The sequence below is a fragment of the Macaca fascicularis genome, chromosome 1 (assembly GCF_037993035.2).
Source record: "Macaca fascicularis isolate 582-1 chromosome 1, T2T-MFA8v1.1".
Classification (NCBI taxonomy): domain Eukaryota; kingdom Metazoa; phylum Chordata; class Mammalia; order Primates; family Cercopithecidae; genus Macaca; species Macaca fascicularis.
In genome coordinates this window covers 70,873,913-70,893,144 of record NC_088375.1, presented here as the reverse complement: position 1 = coordinate 70,893,144, position 19,232 = coordinate 70,873,913, and the positions used below count along the sequence as shown (strand labels likewise).

Sequence of the window (19,232 nt, the reverse complement as noted above, 5' to 3'; positions counted from 1 at the left end):
ATGATTTGGATTGAAGCACAGAAAAAAATAAAAATCCACCCCAAATATTATTGTCAATAATAGTAGCAATCTCAGGGCCAAACATACAGCAAGGAAAAGTGATGGCTCAGCACGCCTGACGCTGCAGTCAGGAAAAGACCAGACAGTAGGGAGATCCAGAAAAATAACATAGCCACAGGGGGTCTTCATAAAGCTCACTACCCATCTATGTAGGGACCAGAGAGGGGTCAAGCTATCCACGAATACCTGGCAAACCATGAGACAGTGCCCAGGCACAGAGGAAATTCGAGACTTCAGAGGAAGTAAAAGCCAGGGCAAATTTTAAAACAGCTGAGACTTTGAAAACACATTTAAAAATCATCAGCATTAAAAGGAAAGCATATAATGCACAGGCATTTAAGCACAAGCAATGACCGAGCACTGGCTGACCACAAAGCTATGCTGACACAGGTCTAACCCCTACATAGCCTGGCTTAAAAATAAAATTAAAATTAAATATTGGGCAGAGATATCAGCAGTCACACACTTCACAGGAAATGGACTCCACAGATTTACTACAGACTAAACACATTAACAAAAAGTGCTAGTTACTAAACACACTAACGTAAAATGGCAAGAATCCTCAGGGAGAAAAGAACATCAGAATCTAGGGTTCTATAGTATATTATCCAAAATACAGATTTTCCAACAACAACAACAAAAAATTACAGGACATACAAAGACACAGGAAAGTATGTGACCCAAACATGGGAGGTAACCAGTCAATCAAAACTATCTGTGAGGGGACAAAGATGTTGGACTTGGCAAAAACTTCAAAGCAGCTATTAAAAATATGTTCAAATTATCAAAGGAAAACATGATTAAAGAATTAAATATGACTCATGAAATAGCAAATATAAATAAATTAAAATTCCTGGGTGAACCTTCAAAACATAAATATATGTGGCCAGGCGCGGTGGCTCACTCCTGTAATCCCAGCACTTTGGGAGGCCGAGGCAGGCAGATCACGAGGTCAGGAGATCAAGACCATCCTGGCTAACAAGGATGGTCTCTACTTAAAAAAACCCCGTCTCTACTTAAAAAAAAAAAAAAAAAAAATTAGCCAGGCGTGGTAGCCGGCACCTGTAGTCCCAGCTACTCGGAAGGCTGAGGCAGGAGAATGGCGTGAACCCGGGAGGCGGAGCTTGCAGTGAGCCGAGATTGCACCACTGCACCTCCAGCCTAGGCGGCAGAGTGAGACTCCATCTCAAAAAAAAACCATAAATATATGTACACACATACACACCCTCTAAATCTCTAATAAAAAAAAAAAACTTCCCACCTAAATTCCACTCCTAGTATATCTAAGAGAAACAAAAATACATATCTGCACAAGAACTTACATGTCAATATTCATAACAGCACCATTCATAATAGCCAAAAGGGGAACAATCCAAATATGCACCCACACACATTGTAGATAAACAAAATGTGGTATATCCATAGCCACACAAAGGAATATTACACAATCACAAAAAAGAATAAAGTACTGACGCATGATACAACATCAATGAACCATTAAAACATACCACCTACATGGGAAAAAAAAACACAGTTTCATTCAAAATACCATCATAAGATTAAAATGTTTACAAATAAGTTTAAGGCAAGAAGCTCCAGACTTACACCCTGAAAATTACAAAACATGGCTTAAAGAAATTACAGAATATCGGGCCAGGTGCAGCAGCTCACGCCTGTAATCCTAGCACTTTGGGAGGCCGAGGCAGGTGGATCATGAGGTCAGGAGATTGAGACTATCCTGGCTAACATGGTCAAACCTCGTCTCTACTAAAAATACAAAAAAATTAGCCAGGCATGGTGGCGGGCGCCTGCAGTCCCATCTACTCAGGAGGGTGAGGCAGGAGAATGGTGTGAACCTGGGAGGTGGAGTTTGCAGTGAGCTGAGATGGCACCACTGCACTCCAGCCTGGGCGACAGAGCGAGACTCCATCTCAAAAAAAAAAGAAAAAAGAAAAAAGAAAAAGAAATTACAGAATATCTAAATAAATGTAGAGTCATTTCATTTTCATGGATTGCAAGATAATATTGTTAAAATGACAACTTTCCCCAAACAACTACAGATTCAATACAATTCCAATCAGAATTCTGAGGAGCAAGCCAAAATAGCTCAGCTGGGAAAGCATCAAACTGGAGGATTTTAGCAGGTGTTTCCAATACCTTCAGCCAGGTGTGGTGACTCACACCTGTAATCCCAGCACTTTGGGAGGCTGAGGCAAGAGAATTGCTTAAGGCCAGGAGTTCAAGACCAGCCTGGGCAACACAATGAGAACCTGTCTCTACAAAAACTTCAAAAATCAGCTGGGTGTGGTGGTGCATGTCCCAGCTACTTGGGAGGCTGAGGTGGGAGGATCCCTTGGGCCCAAGAGTTTGAGGTTAAAGTGAGCTATTATTGTGCCACTGCATCCCAGCCTAGGTGACAAACATGAGACCCCAATTCTTTAAAAAAAAAAAAAAAGTAATAAAATAATTTTTAAATTCTATGAGAATTTTTTGTTCACATGGATAAGCTGACACTAATAATTTTTATGGAAGTTCAAATAACTCAAAATTGTCATAACAATTTTGAAAAAGTAAAGTAGGCAAACTTACACTAGCTGACTTCAATACTTAAAAAGCTACAGTAATCAAGACAGTATCGTATTAGGATAAGAACAGGCACACAGATTAATAGAACTTATCAATAGTCCAGAAATAAGTCATCATATTTACAGTCAATTTATTTTCAGCAAGAGTCCCAAGGCAATTCAATGAGGATAGTATTTTCAACAAATGATGCTCAGAATATTAGATATACACATACCAGAAGATGAATTTAGACTGTTCCTTCACACCATATATAAAATGAACTAAAAATGAATCATAGACCTAATTGTAACATTAAAACTTCTAAGAATAAACACAGAAGAAAATCTTCATGACCCTGGGATACTCGAAAAGTCCTGGGTATGACAGGCATAACCCAAAAAAGAAAAAAATATATAAATTATACGTCATCAAAGCTAAAAGCTTTTGTGCTTCAAATGACACCATTAAGAAAACTAAAAGGCTACACAGATTGGGGAGAAAGTATTTACAAATCACTTATCTGATAAGACTGTTTATACAGAATATATTCAGAACTCTTACAACTCAGTGACAACCTAATCAAGAAAATGGGTAGATTTTAATGGACATTTCACCAAAGATATATACAAAAAGCATAGGAAAACATGCTCAACATCATTAGCCATTAGGAAACTGAAATTAATACTATGGTGAAATACCACTGCACACCTGCTAGAATGGCTACAGTTAAAAAAATCAGACAATACCAAGTGTTGGTGAGGCTGTGGAACAACTGATAAGTTCAGACATTACTGGCTATTTTCCATTTGGAAAACAGTTTGGCAATTTCTTAAAAACGTAAACTTACCATAAGACCCAGCAATTCCTCTCCTCAGGAATCACCCAAGAAAAATGAAAACATATATCCACACAAAGATTTGTATGCAAATATTCACAGTAGCATTAGTCATAACAGCCAAAACGTAGAAACATCCAAACATGTCCATGAATTTATCAATGAATAAAGAAAATGTGGTATTATCTATACAATGAAATACATTTCACAACATAAAATAACAAAATACTGATACATAACATGAATGAAGCTCAAAAACATTATGCTAAGTGAAAGAAACCTATATCCATATGTTGTGAACAAAACGCTCATATATTGTGTAATTCCATGTATTTGAAATGATGAGGAAAGGCAAATCTACAGACAGAACAAGGTGGTTGCCCCAGGCTGGGATGGAAAAGGGGATCACCATAGCAAGCAGACACAGAAGTGAGGTAATGGAAATGACCTAAAATTGGATGCTGGCCAGGCACAGTGGCTCACACCTGTAAACCCAGCACTTTGGGAGGCCGAGGCAGGCGGACCACTTGAGGTCAGGAGTTCAAAACCAGCCTGGCCAACATTGTGAAACTCTGTCTCTACTAAAACTACAAAAATTTGCCAGGTATGGTGGTGCACTCCTGTAATCCCAACTACTCGGGAGGTGGAGGCAGAAGAATTGCTTAAATCCGGGAGGCAGAAGTTGTGGTGAGCTGAGATCTTGCCACTGCACTCTACCCTGGGCAACACAGCGAGATTCCGTCCCGGGGGGAAAAAAAGGAATAAAATAAAATAAAATTGGATGTTGGTGACAGGTGCAAAACTCCATAAATTTACTGAAAATCAGTGAATTATACACTTAAAATTAGTAACTGTACTAATACTAATAAATAACCAACCAGTGAAGAGTATGGGATGGAAAGGTATAGATAAAACAAGTTTAGCAATATACTGATAATTTCTGAAACCAGGCAATGAGTCATAGAAGTTCATTATACTATTCATTCTACTCTTACATATGTGGTTTTTTAAAGTAAGTAAAGTTTTGTAAGCAAGTGGCTATATGGTCATTTGCATGTGGCATCATCAACGTCTCTAAAGAGAAAAATAAACTATGATACTACAGCACACCCTGTGAATTAGCTACCCCAAACCTTCCCCACAACCTTCATCCATGATCAGAACTAGAAAGCTAAGAGTCACCTTCCCAGACTCCTTCAAATTAAGGATGGGCATGTGACCCAGTTCTGGCCAATGAGATGTTAAGAAGGACTATCTCTAGATCATGTTTCTGGGAAAGCTTTTAAAAACTGGCATGTTTCTTTTGGCCTTTTGCCTTTCACACCCAAACCCAGACACCTATGTCATTGATGACATTACTGAGCTCTATACCAGCCCTGGACTACCTTCCTCACTCATACATTTTGTCATATGAGAAATAAATACCTTTTTTTTTGTTCAAGCTAATGGAACAAGTTGTTTTTTTTTGTTTGGTTGTTTGTTTGTTTTTGTTTTTTTTTCTTGCTTGCTTTATTACCTCTATTTAAAATGACTGAATACCACTGTTGTGATATTCCCAAATCAGTATCCTGTTCCTGCCTAGCACACTGTTAAAGAAAGTTCTAAGATACTTTCCAAGATTAGTTTGACTTCTCTTAAACTGTCCAACCTTTCACAAACCCTGAAACTGACAGTCTCATTTCCCAGCGACTTCCAGCAATGATTACAATCACCAATTCCCAGATCCAGAATAAATAACAATGAACACGTAACTTTTACTTAAATTGTTTAAAGTCTTCAAAAGGACTTCCATAATGCCTAATTTTTTTTAGCCACATGGCATGTGGTAATTTGCACGACAGCTTTTCACAATTTCTATAAAGCAATATTCTTGTTTAATAATAAAGTCTTTTTCCATAAAAAACATACTCCCTGACACATAGAAACAATTGTAACAAAGAACAGCAAAGAGCTAAATACTCTATCAACTTGACTTGGCCTTTATCCTAAAGATCTGCATAGGGCCATAGGCAGAAACCACATTTATTATCTCAGCCTAATTTGCAGAATGGTGAAAAATTAAGCAACACGGTCAATCATCAGAAATGTTATTTTTACTCTTCTATTACTATCATTATTTCTATTACTGTAAATTTGCAATGTCTTTCAAAAGAACTTTCTTCAGTAGATGAAACAGATCATAAAAAATAAATTCCTGGGTGACGAAGCACTGGCAAAAATAAATATATAAACAAACAAACAAATAAAATAAATAATATGTGTAGATCCACTAAAATCAGAAAAATTAAATATTCCACCTTTCATACATATAACTGGTTATAGAGTCTAAGAAATTTAACTTACACAAGTGAGATTTTAGTTAAAGAAGTAAAAACAATTACAGCACAATCACTTAGATTTCTTTTTTTTAGAAGGCTAACTCAATGCAATAGGAAAAATGTGGTAATTAAATACAATGATATCAACTGACAACATATATCGATTCAGTTCAAAATAAATTAGAAAATTATTATTAAAAATGGTGGGAAAAAAAAGAAAACTTAAAAGAAAGCATCACATGTCTAGGAACTTAAAACACTAATATCTAATGATCTCCAGCAATATAATTTGCACTGGTCTGCTCTCTAAAACTATGCAGTTTTATATTTTTGTTATATCTTTATCCAAGACAATACAATTATAACAAATTTAATATAGACTTACAGTGGCTTATATTCCAAGAGTAATCTGCCACTGAAAGACACTTCAAAAAGTAAAGTACTGGAGTTTCATGATACTTCATTTTTTTAACGTATTTCAATTATGACAGAGTGAGTTAAATAATCTCTAAGCTCTTTGCATCAATTTTTTAAGATCCATGAATCAAAAATACTCAGGAGTCTGAGGCAACAGGAGGCTTGAGCCTAGGGACTCAAGGCCGTAGTACGCCATGATCACACCTGTCAATGGCCACTGAACAACAGGCTAAGCAATAGAGCAGAATCAGTTCCTTTAAAAAAAAAAAAAAAGCATAAATTTCTAAACAAGAAATAGGAGATATGCCATAAGCATTATTATAGAGCTATTAATTTCTACTTTTATAGTGAATAACGAAATTCAAAAGTAAATGGTATTTTTTATTTTACTTTACTATGAATTACAAAACAAAAGTATTTAATAAAATAGAAAATATTCCAGAAAGACTACCAAACCTTGAAAAAATCTTCAAGCTGTTTACTATTGTAAAGAGCAGGAATATTGGCAGAGAACTGTAGCAGGTCTTCAGCACATTGTCTTCTCTCTTCGATAACAGTTTCATCAAATCGCCCTACAATTAAATAAGAATCAACTCTTAAGGGAAGAATGATCAAAAACTGGTTTATGATAGTTTTTGTCCAGAGATCAGAAAGTAGCAGCAGGCCTATCACTTAGTTGCTTTGCTTATTATGCAAACTTCTGAAGTCAAATCTAATCTCTACAATTAGAATCAGCAGTACTCTCGCTAGAAAAGAAAATGTTTCTGATAAAACAAGAGGCAAAGGTGTCAACTGATAAATAAACGGTATGTTCATAATTTAGAGCCTGTCAATTTAAGAAAGTTACCATTTAAGAAGCTGGTGATTTGAAACTAAAGTTGAAAAGAGAATTTTAAAGAAGTGAAATGGTTTTCTATAGTAATCTAATACTGTAATTACTCATATAATTTTCCCTTTTCTACTCTTTTTGATTTATAAAGGGGCTGAAGAGAGGAAATTATGAGAACATCTGTATTATCAGTGGGGTCAAAAACCTCAGCTTGAAGCAAAAAGCTTTTATGCTAAATTCCATGTGTGATGCTGTCAGCATACATAACAGCATGCTTGTGAAAAAAAAAGAACACACATACAGCACCAGCCAGTTCTGCTTTACAAGGTGATCAAAAGGTGGTTTCCATAGAATTTTTAAATGATATATACAATTTGAATGTTGATAAGACATTTTCAAATATGATCATTTTGTAGTCCTCTTAGATTAGATTACCAGTTGACATTTATCATATGCCATGTATCATACTGATTGCAATAAAAAAATACAAAATCGGAAACGTAGCATCATCACATACTTAAACATTTTAAGTGCCTTTGCAGAGTATTAACAGAAAACTGAGGCATAAAGAGATTCCTAGTTATATAGGCAAGGCAAGTGCCTATATGACTGGCAAGTGAAACTGAACCACTAAAATATCCTCTGCCCAGTGTGTCTCATGCTTATGGTTAAGTGTCTATTTCATGATAACTAAAAGGATCTGAGTTCAAACATTACCTTTATCATTCACTAGCTGTAAAATCTCAGGCAGATTATTTCCTTTTGTAAAATGTAGGAAATGAATAATGTACTTAAGGTTCCCAGTTCCCTGCCAGGCACACAGTAAGCATTTAACAGCATATTACAGTTCTTTGAATCTTCAAGTTCTATCATAGTGACTAAAATACAGAGCATGCTAGCAAACTTTTATTGACTGTGTGAGTGAATAATAAAAACTTTTAAAAGCCATGTAAAAATAAATAAATAATTGACTTAGAGTGAAATGTTATCACAGACAATCTTCTTTTTTTTTTTTTTTTTTTTTTGAGACACAGTCTCACTGTGTCACCCAGAGTGATCTCAACCTCACTGCAGCCTCAACCTCCCAGGCTCAAGCAATTCTCCCACTTCAGCCTCCCAAGGAGCTGGGACTACAGGCACATGCCACCACAGCCAGCTAATTATTTTGCAGAGAGAGGGTCTCACTACACTGCCCAGGCTAATGTCAAATTCCTGGATGCAAGTGATTCTCCCATCTAGGCCTCCCAAAGTGCTGGGATTGCACTGCAGGCATGAGCCACCATACCCAGCCTATAACAGGAAATCTTTACAGTGGATCCATACACAACCTCTTAGGCAATGGTTCATGGATGGGCTCCAGAGACAATAATCTCACAGAATTCCATGCATATATATATACACAGGTGCATTTTTCTAAGTATAGGGTCTATAACTTTTACCAGTGTCCTGAAAGAGCCTAGGACCAAATAAAGGTCAGCAGGCAAGTGGCAGCCAATTAGAGGATTCCTAACATTCTGTATACTGCTTTACTTACTATAGAATAGGCTGTCCACTGCTATCCAAATATTTGTTCTTGCTTTCTTCCTCAATTTTTATTCAAATGGGTACATGACAGCCCAGGGGTGGGGGCGGAGTGGGGGGAACTGTAATTGCCAGCTTGCTTTGCAGTTAGACATACACATAAACTAAGTTCTGGCAAACAGCATATAAACAAGTTATACTGTAGCTTCCCAGAAATCTTTTTAAAAGACAAATGACATACAACCTCTCTCTCCTTTTCTTCTTCATCCCTTCCCCCTTCCAAGAAGAACCAAGAAGTGGAAGGTTAAAAATGACACAAACAGGGTGCATGGTGCAAACCTATAATCCCAGCTTCTCAGGAGGCTGAGGCCAGAAGGATCACTTGAGCCTAGGAGTTCAAGTCAGCCTGGGCAACATAGCAAGACTACATCTCATTAAAAAATGACAGGGCAACAAGACAGGAGCTTGGATTCCGGGTCATTGTGCAGCTGCCACGCTTGAAGCTACCTCCAAACCTTTTGCCATGAGGAAGAAATTGACTTCTATCTTAAGTTTCTCACAAATAACCAAACTCAACAAAATCCATTATGCTACATTTGTTTTTGTTAGTTCTCAGTTCAAGTGCGACAATTAATTAAATTCAACCCTCCCAATAACAATACCAAATCTAAAATGACACTACTCACTTACCTATCACTAATATTATCTAGAAACAAATTTGCAAGAGCCCCAATAGGTAAAACCAATTCTCTGGCTTGAAAACAATCTAAATGAGTTAATCTTAGGAAAAAATCTACTGGTCAGCTAGATTAAATGCTCATTATTCCTTATTTTGCCTAAATAAGAAAGTATGAATCAGTGTTTATGATTATAGTACAACATATTTATCCCTTAAAAAAGTAAATTCAAGTGCCTATAAATTAATATTAATAATTGCGTAAATATCTAAAAGCTTAGAACAGTAACCCAGAAAATGCACACATTATTTTATGCTTCGACCCACTAGACTACCTGAGAATATCTTTAAATGCATTAACTACTTGTTGAGAAATCTTAACGGAAGTGTTCTTAATATTTAATAGTACCCTAAAAAGATCTTATTTCTATCTGAAACAAATACAAAAAAAATTAGAGGCTTTAATCTTCCCCATTCAGCTAAAGTAAAACACTTAAGCAATGGAATAAATGCCAAAAGCATATCTTCTTGTACTTCTATTGATTTATTGTTTCTATTCCACTAAACTTTGACAAGCAGATATGAATTGAGACATTTTTTTCAGAATAGTGCACAACCAAAAATAAAGCGTTATGCATTAAATAAGCTTCAATTACATTGAATCCTATCATCAGAACAAATAGGATAAAGGAACATGCTCATTTCTTTGTTCCTAAAATACTTCAGAATAACAACAGAAGAATGGTATTAAGTGGGCAAAGGACATGAACAGACAGGCACTTCTCAAAAGAAGACACACAAGCAACCAACAAACATGAAAATATGCTCAACATCACTGATCATCAGAAAAATGCAAATCAAAACCATAATGAAACACCATCTCACGCCAGTCAGAATGGCTGTTATTAAAAAGTCAAAAAATAACAGATACTGGCGAGGTTGCACAGAATAAGGAATGCTCACAAACTGTTCATGGGAGCGTAAATTAGTTCAGCCCCTGTGGAAGGCATGTTTGAGATTTTTCAAATAACTAAAAATAAAATTACCATTTTACCCAGCCATCCCATCACTAGGGATATACTCAAAGGAAAAATAAATCGTTCTACCAAAAAGTCACCTGCACGCTCATGTTTATCATAGCACTATTCATGATAGTAAAGACATGGGATCAACCTAGGTGCCCATCAACAGCAGACTGGATAAAGAAAATGTGGTACATATACACCGTGGAATACTACACAGTCATAAAAAAGAATGAAATAATGTCCTGTGCAGCAACATGGATGCAGGTGGAGGCCATTGTCCTAAGTGAATTAACACAGGAATAGAAAACTAAATACCACATGTTCTCACTTATAAGTGAGAGTTAAACACTGGGTACACATGGACACAAAGATGGGCACAACAGACACTGAGAACTCCAAAAGTGGGGATGGAAAGAGGGAGATAACTGTTTAAAAACTATCTATTGGGTACTATATTCATTATTTGGGTGGTAAGTTCATTTGAAGCCCAGATCTCAACACCACACAACATACCCAGGTAACAAACCTGCACATGCACCTGCTGAATCTAAAAAGAAACAATGTTTTCCCGTTTCCTGATAATAATAAAATTTTTAAGAGACCATTAACACATGAATTAGACAAACAACTGACTGGGAGAAAACATTTGCAAAACATCAAACTACTGGTATCTAAGATATACAAAGAACTCCAGCCCCACAAAATAGGCAAAAGATGTAAACAGATACTTCAGGGGAAAAAAAAAAAAAGGATGTATTAGTGGCTAATAAGCATGTGAAAAAATCTTTAGCCTATTAGTAATCAAGGAACTGAAAGTTAAAACCACAATAAGATGCCATTGCACATGCCCCAGAATGGCTAAAATTAAAAAGGCTAATAATGCCCAATGTTGGTAAGAGTGTGAAGCAGCCAGAAATTTCATACATTGTTGATGGGAATATCAAATGACACAAGCACTTTTGGAAAGTCTCTTAGTTTCTTATAAAATAAAACATACACCTATCTTATGATCCAGAAATTATATTCCTAGCTATTTACCCAAGAGAAACATATATCCACATAAAGATGCTTATCATAGACTTACTTAAAAATCGCCCCAAACTGGTAATATTCCAGGTGCCCATTGACAGACAGCGGATAAACAGACTGTGGTACATTTAAACCAAACAGCAATAACAAGGAATGAACCTCTGATGAACACAATAGTATGGATGAATCCCAAAAACATGTTGCAGGAGGGAAGCCAGATACAAAAAGTTTGTACGGCATGATTCCATTTAAAATCCAGGACGTACAAAAGTAATATATAGTAGAAAAAGTTCCTTCTAGGGAGCTTGAGGGCAAGGATTGACAGGGAAGGGGCAAGAAGCAAACTTTTAGGTGTTGGTAATGCTCTATATCTTGATAGGGGTTTGGGTTATATAGATATATGTTTGTCACACATACGATGGGACACTTAAGATTTGTGCATTTAACTGTATGTAAACTTACCTAACAAAATGTAAACAAATATTGAACTCTTATTAATGATAATATGTTCAAGTATTTATAAGTGAAGGACACTGGTATCTGCACTTCATGCTGAAATGCATAAAAACAAGACAGATTATGGAGAGATATGTGATAAAGAAAATATAGCAAAATGTCACTGTACACATCTTTCAACTTGCCTATATGCTTGAAAATTTTCACAATAAAATGTTGTATAAATAAAGTCCACCACAAAGAGAAAAAATAGTACTGGTAGCATAAATGAAAAAACACAGATGAATTTTAATGAAATAATTTCTACAACTAATATATTTAACAAAGACAACCTAATTTGAAAATTTTCAAAAAAGTAGCAAGATTCAATAGTCATCCTAATGACAGACAATAACCTTGCAACTACTCTGTACTTGTGTATCCTTCAACATAATCAAAATTTCACTTGAAAGGCTGTGACAACATGAGAAATCATAATCAGGTGCTTCTCCTACTGCAGCTTTGAATTTCCATTCATAGTACCAATGTTTATTTTCCTGTGAACAGAGTAGAAAAATTATAGGTAAACACAGAAAATGCAGAACAAATTGTTCCCAAGGTTTACTGTGCAACATTATATACCTCATCTTATTGAATTTCAATTTACTGCTCTTCACAGATACTGCATTTTTCACAAACTGAAGATTTGTGGCAACATTTTTCTAACAGCATGTGCTCACTTTATGTCTCTGTGTCACATTTTGGTAAATGTCACAATCAAACTTTTTCATTATTGTTATATCTGTTGTAGTGATCTATGATCAGTAATCTTTGGTACTGGCATTTGCAATACAATAACATTGTTTTGAGGCACCACAAACCACAAGAATATAAAACGCAAACTTAGGTGATAGATGTTGTATGTGTTCTGACTGCTCCACCAACCAGCTGTACCCAATCTCCCTTTCCTCAGGCCGCTGTATTCCCTGAGACACAATAATATTGAAAGGACGCCAACTAACCTCTACAATGGCCTCTAAGTGTTCAAGTGAAAGGAAGAGTTACAGGTGTCTCACTTTAAATCAAAAGCTAGAAATAAGGCAGGGTGCAGCGGCTCACACCTATAATCCCAATAATCTGAGAGGCTGAGGTGGGCTGATCAGTTGAGCCCAGGAGTTTGAGACCAGCCTAAGTAACAGGGTGAAACTCCGTCTCTACAAAAAAAAAAAAAAAAATTAGCCAGGCATGGTGGCACATGACTGTAGTCCCCTGTAGTCTCAGATATTCAGGAGGCTGAGGTGGCAAGACGCTTGAGTCCCAAAGGTCAAGGCTGCAGTGAGCCATGATCATATCACTACACTCCAGCGTCGGAAACAGAGCAAGACTCAGTAAGCAAGGCATAACACAAACCAAGAAATGTTGAAAGTCAGGCCTCTTGCACCAGTTAGCCAAGTTGTGAATACAAAAAACAAGTTCTTGAAAGAAATTAAAAGCGTTATTCCCATGAACACATGAATGATAAGAAAGTGAAGCAACCTTATTGCTGATATGGAGAAAGTAAACCAGCTCTAACATTCCCTTAAACCAAAGCATACTCCAGAGCAAGGCCTTAACTCTCTAATTCTATGAAGACTGAGAGAGGTGAAGAAGCTGCAAAAGAAAAGTTGGAAGCTAGCTGAGGTTGGTACATGAGGTTTAAGAAATGAAGCCATCACCGTAACATAAGAGTGCAAGGTGAAGCGGCAAGGGCTGCTCTGTAGAGGCTGCTTCAAGTTATACAGAAGATCTAGCGAAGATCATTGACAAAGATGGCTACACTAAAGAACAGATATTTAATGGAGACAAAACAGCCTTCTTTTGCAAGAAAATGCTATCCAACACTTTCATACCCAGAGAGGAGAAGTCATGCTTGGTTTCAACACTTCAAAGCACAGGCTGAGTCTTCTGTTAGAAGCTAATGCGGCTGATGACTTTAAGTTGAAGCCGATGTTTACTGACCATTCTGAAAATCCCAGGGCCTTTAAGAATTAGGCTAAATCTACTCTGCCTGTGTTCCATCAACAGACAAAGCCTCAATGACAGTACATCTGTTAATAGCATGATCTATTGAATATTTTAAGACCACTGTTGAGACCCACTGCACAGAAAAAAAGATTCCCTTCAAAACAAATTTTTTTGAGACAGTCTCACTCTGTCCCAGGCTGGAGTGCAGTGGTGTGATCTCAGCTCACTGCAGCCTCTGCCTCCCGGGTTCAAGTGATTCTCCTGCCTCAGTCTCCTGAGTAGCTGGGATTACAGGTGCACACCACCATGTCTGGCTAACTTGTATTTCTAGTAGTGATGGGGTTTCACAGGGCCAGGCTGGTCTTGAACTCCTGACCTCGTGATAGACCCACCTTGGCCTCCCAAAGTGCTGGAATTACAGGTGTGAGCCACTGCGCCCTGCCCCTTCAAAATATTATTGCTCACTGACAATGAATCTGGTTCACTCGTAGCTTTGGTGGAGATGTACAAGGAGATTAATGATGTTTTCATGCCAGGTAACACAACATCAATTCTGCAGTACAAGGGATCGAGGAGTAATTTTGTACTTTCAATCCTCCTTATTTACCTATATATTTCTGTGTGTATATAATATATATAAGCCTCTCCCTCACCCGCAATTACCCAACATTGATTTATTATTTATTATTTAAGAAATACATTTCATAGGCTAGAGATGACATACAAGTGATTCATCTCACAGAGCTAAGCAAAATAAGTTGAAAACCTTCTGGAAAGGATTCACCATCCTGAATGCCATTGACAACATTTGTGATTCATGGGGGAAGGTAAAACTATCAACTTTTTTTTTTTTCTTTGATACAGTGTCTCGTGCTGTCACCCAGGCTGGAGTGCAGTAGTGCAGTCTCAAATCACTGCAACCTCCGCCTCCCGGGTTCAAGCAATTCTCCTGCCTCAGCCTCCCGAGTAGCTGGAATTACAGGCAAGTGCCACCACATCTGGCTAATTTTTCACCATGTTTGCCAGGCTGGTCTCGAACCCCTGACCTCAAGTGATCCACCCACCCTGCCCTCTCAAAGTGTTGGGATTACAGGCATGAGCCACCACACCCAGCCAACATTAATAAGATTTTTGAGGTTGATTCTAACCCTCATGGATGACTTTGAGGGGTTCAGGACTTCAGTGGAGGAAGTAACTGCAGATGTGGTAGAAATAGCAAGAGAACGAAAACTGGAAGAGAAGCTTGAAGATGTGACTGAATTGCTGCAATCTCATGATAAAAGTTAAACGAACAAGGAGTTGCTTCTTACGGATGAACAAAGAAAGTGGTTTCTTGAGAAGGAGTCTATTCCTGGTAAAGATGCTGTGAACACTGTTGAAATGACAACAAAGGATTTTGAATGTCACATACACTTAGTTGATAAAGCAGCCACAGGATTTGAGAGGACTAACTCCAATTTTGAAAGAAGTTCTACTGCAGGTAAAATGCTATCAAACACCATCACATGTTACAGAGAAATCTTTTGTGAAAGGAAGAGTCAATGGATGCAGCAAATCTCATTGTTGTTTTATTTTAAGAAATTGCCACAACCACCACAACTTTCAGCAACCACCACCCTGATCAGTCAGCAGCCATCAACATGGAGACAAGACCCACCACCAGCAAAAGATTGCCACATACTGAAGACTCAGATGAAAATTAGCATTTTTAGCAATATAGTATCTCTTAATTAAGGTATGTATATTTTTTAAGACATAGTGCTACTGCACACTTAACAGACTACAGTACAGTATAAACCACAACTTTTATATGTACTGGGAAACCAAAATATTCTGTATGACTCACTTTACTGTGATGGTCTGAATCCAAATCTACAATATCTCTGAGGTATACCTATATATTTGTGTGTGTGTGTATAATATATATAAACCACTCCCCCACCCCCAATCACCCAACAATGGTTCATTAAAAGCAGTGGAGAGGAGGGAATTAAATCCAAACATTCTAACTAAGCTCATTAGTCACTAGAAATAAAGCCTCTCTGTTTGATTTATAACCTGTTTTGGAATCTTCCCTATGTTGTTTTTATTATTTAGAACAACTCCTAAATAGCAGAGTTTACAACTTTTTTAAAATGCACATGTTAGTCATCAAAAGCTAGTTCATGGAACTAAAACTTATACTTGACCAGTATGAAATTATCTAGAAAAGCTTAACGCTGACGAATCTTAACTATATCAAAAGTTCATTAACAAAGTAAAAAGAAAGAGAGGTCAAGATTCTCTGCATTAAATTCTCTCTAGCCAAACTGCACCAGGAACATACCTGTAGTTAAACAAGCTGAATTTATTACTTCTTGCAACTAAGGAGAATACATACCATTGGGAACACTGGGGCATTTCACCAAGAGGGTATCAGAAAGGACTTACAGGGCTTTGGACTGTGTTAGCTACTTTTGGGAAGGGTTCAAGAACGTGGGGTTCTGCCCTGGATTGGACGCTGTCAGGAAGTGGAGGTAATCCTATGATTCTCTCAATTCTAATTCTATGATTCTATGATTTTTAATATACCTTACTATGAAGCAGGAAAAATGAAGCAAGGCTAAGGCTGATTTATAAAGAAGCAGTAGTCATTCATTATAACCAGAATGAGGATATTTGATCATTTTTGTGACTTGAACGATGTTTATGTTTTTGTCTGTGTTCAGACATGACTACAGGATGGTCTTGTTTTTGTTGTCATCCAAGGACATGGAGTGATCTTGTCTAATGTTCATGTTCTATGAAATTGTTTGTGTTCAATCGGAGAACAACACAGCCTAACTGTGAATTCCAGGCCAACTCTAAGAAACACCAAGGTCAAACCAGTATAGTGCCTGGCCAGTTCTTAGCTATTGGGAGCTGCCTGTCTCTTTCTCACAGGAAGTCATACTCTGATGACAGATATAACAAACAATGATCTATTCATGAGAAAACAATCAGACAGATATAGCTTGTGAAACTGACAAAACTATTGTTCTACGCTCTTTAAAAATGTCGGTGTTATGAAAAATCAAAAAGAAAAAAAATAAGGACTATTCTAGATTAAAGAAACAAACCAAGAGAGGCATGATTATGAAACAAACAAAAAAAAAAACAAGCTAAAAGGGACATTTCAAGGACAACTACAGAAATCTGAAGATGGACTGCCTATTGTATAATATTGCATCAATGTTAAATTTCATAGGTGCCATATGGTATTATGATCATAGCAGAAATATGGGGAGTAGGCATGAAATATCATAATGTCTGCATTTTATTCTCAAATGGTTCAGGAAAAAATGAGAAATACACACATAGAGACGGAAATGCAGAAAATGTGGCAAAATGTTAACAATCCGTGAATTTGGGGAAAAGAGGTATATATGTGTTCACTATACTACTCTCTTGGTGGGGGGTGGAGCGTAAATTTGAAATTTTGTCAATTTAAAAACAAAATGGAGAAAAATACATGAGTTAAGTGCTATACTGATGAGATGAATAACCAGGAAGGGTGAACAGCTAACTCAGCTGAAAAGCGGCATGCCAAACTTCCTAGAAGAGACATCTTCTGAAAGCCTAACCAGAAACTCCACAGTGGAGCAACACAAAACTAAAGAAGGAGACACAAGAGAGTAAGGCATGTTAGGGAATGGCAAACTCACTGAGCAACAGGTAATAGCTAACATTAGCTGATATGCGTCTAGCATGGAGCTAAATATAATACAGATATAATTGTCACAACAGTAAGGTATTATCCTTACCTTACCAATACTAGACTCAGATGTTAATTTGTGTAAGATCACACTGGTGGTAAATAGTTAACAAAAGATATGGGTCTAAATCTATCTGACTGCAAAAAATAAGTACTTCTCACCATACCATTAGAACAATAACTACATCAGCTCGATGATATGTAAAATTACAATAGGACTCCTTTGCTGCTGAAGTTTACTTACTAATGTAAGAGGACCTATAAAAAGGTAGATGATTGGCTGTGTGCGGTGGCTCACACCTGTAATCCCAGAACTTTGGGAGGCTGAGGCAGGCGGATCACCTGAGGTCAGGAGTTTGAAACCAGCCTGGCCAACATGGTGAAACCCCATCTCTACTAAACTACAAAAATTAGCCGGGCACGGTGGCAGGCACCTGTAATCCTAGCTACTCAGGAGGCTGAGGCAGGAGAATTGCTTGAACCCGGGAGGCGGAGGATTCAGTGAGCCGAGATGGCATCACTGCACTCCAGCCTGAGTGACAGAGCGAAACTCCGCCTCACAAAAAAAAAATTATTAACCAACAATTCCTTCCACACAACCACAGCTGCTGCCTACAAGGTTAATTACAGTTATCAAATATTACAAATGGACTGTACCATTTATTAAAAGAGATAAATTGCTTACTTATTAAGATTAATAAGAAACTTTCATTCTGTAATATGGAAGGATGTGGAGAAAAGTTTAAGATAATCCATTAGCAGCTGATAATAACAGCTAAGAACTTCAACCAATTTAAAAGCCAGTCTCTTTCACCCAGTGACAAGCTTCTTTCTTAAGAAGCCAGCTATGTATCCTCCAACATTAAAGATAAATGTGCTACATTCCACAGTATACAAAGTGCGATGCAAAAAGTAAAAATATCCCTCCTACCATTCCTTCAGAGGTGACAGACACTATACAAATGTGTATAGGTATGACTCAAATATGTTTATTTACACATACACAGGATCTTACCAAACATCATTATATGCAACATTTGTTTAGCTTAAAAACATATCTTGGACATTGTTCCACACAAGTGTCTTTTTTTTTTTTTTTTTTTTTTTTTTTTTGAGACGGATTCTCACTCTGTCGCCCAGGCTGGCGTGCAGTGGCGCGATTTCGGCTCACCGCAAGCTCTGCCTCCTGGGTTCATGCCATTCTCCTCAGCCTCCTGAGTAGCTGGGAGTACAGGCGCCAGCCACCACGCCCGGCCAATTTTTCGTATTTTTAGTAGATACAGGGTTTCACCGTGTTACCCAGGATGGTCTCGATCTCCTGACCTCGTGATCCACCCGCCTCGGCCTCCCAAAGTGCTGGGATTACAGGAGTGAGCCACTGTGCCTGGCCCATACAGGTGTATTTCAAATGGCCCCAGAATCCTATTACTTGGCTAAATTATGGCACATCCATATAATCATAGATTGAGAAACACTCGATTTTCAGTTTTCTTCTACTGAATGCTGCAATAAACACACTGTGTATGGGTATATATGTGTGCACATGTGTTCTCTACAAGTCATCCACAGACTGCAGGTAGTCCCTGAAGGGCCTTTCAGGCAATCAACAAGGTCAAACCATTTTCATAATAATACTACAAAAGCAGTTGCATTTTTTTATTGCACTAACATTTGCACTGATGGTCTAAAAGCAATGGTAATAAAACTGCTGACCTCTTAGCATGAAATCAAGGCAACAGCACCAAAGTAAACTTACTTGCAATCATTATATTCCTTACTGCCATT

The 19,232-nt window shown here is 37.4% G+C and overlaps 1 protein-coding gene across 47 annotated transcripts in view; it reads right to left on the bottom strand.

The window, feature by feature from the left end:
• RPS6KC1 (ribosomal protein S6 kinase C1) overlaps positions 1-19,232 on the bottom strand; it is a 215,008-nt gene that overhangs the window by 155,387 nt on the left and 40,389 nt on the right. For 40 of the 47 annotated variants that reach the window (XR_012432978.1, XR_012433030.1, XR_012433032.1 and 37 more), the window contains one exon: positions 6,652-6,767. The exons of the other annotated variants lie outside the window; for them this stretch is intronic. Coding sequence is in view for 12 of the 40 variants with exons in the window: in XM_005540816.5 (XP_005540873.1) it covers positions 6,652-6,767 (116 nt within the window). In the remaining 28 variants the exon portion in view is untranslated. The remainder of the gene's footprint in view (positions 1-6,651; positions 6,768-19,232) is intronic. 47 annotated transcript variants of the gene reach the window in all.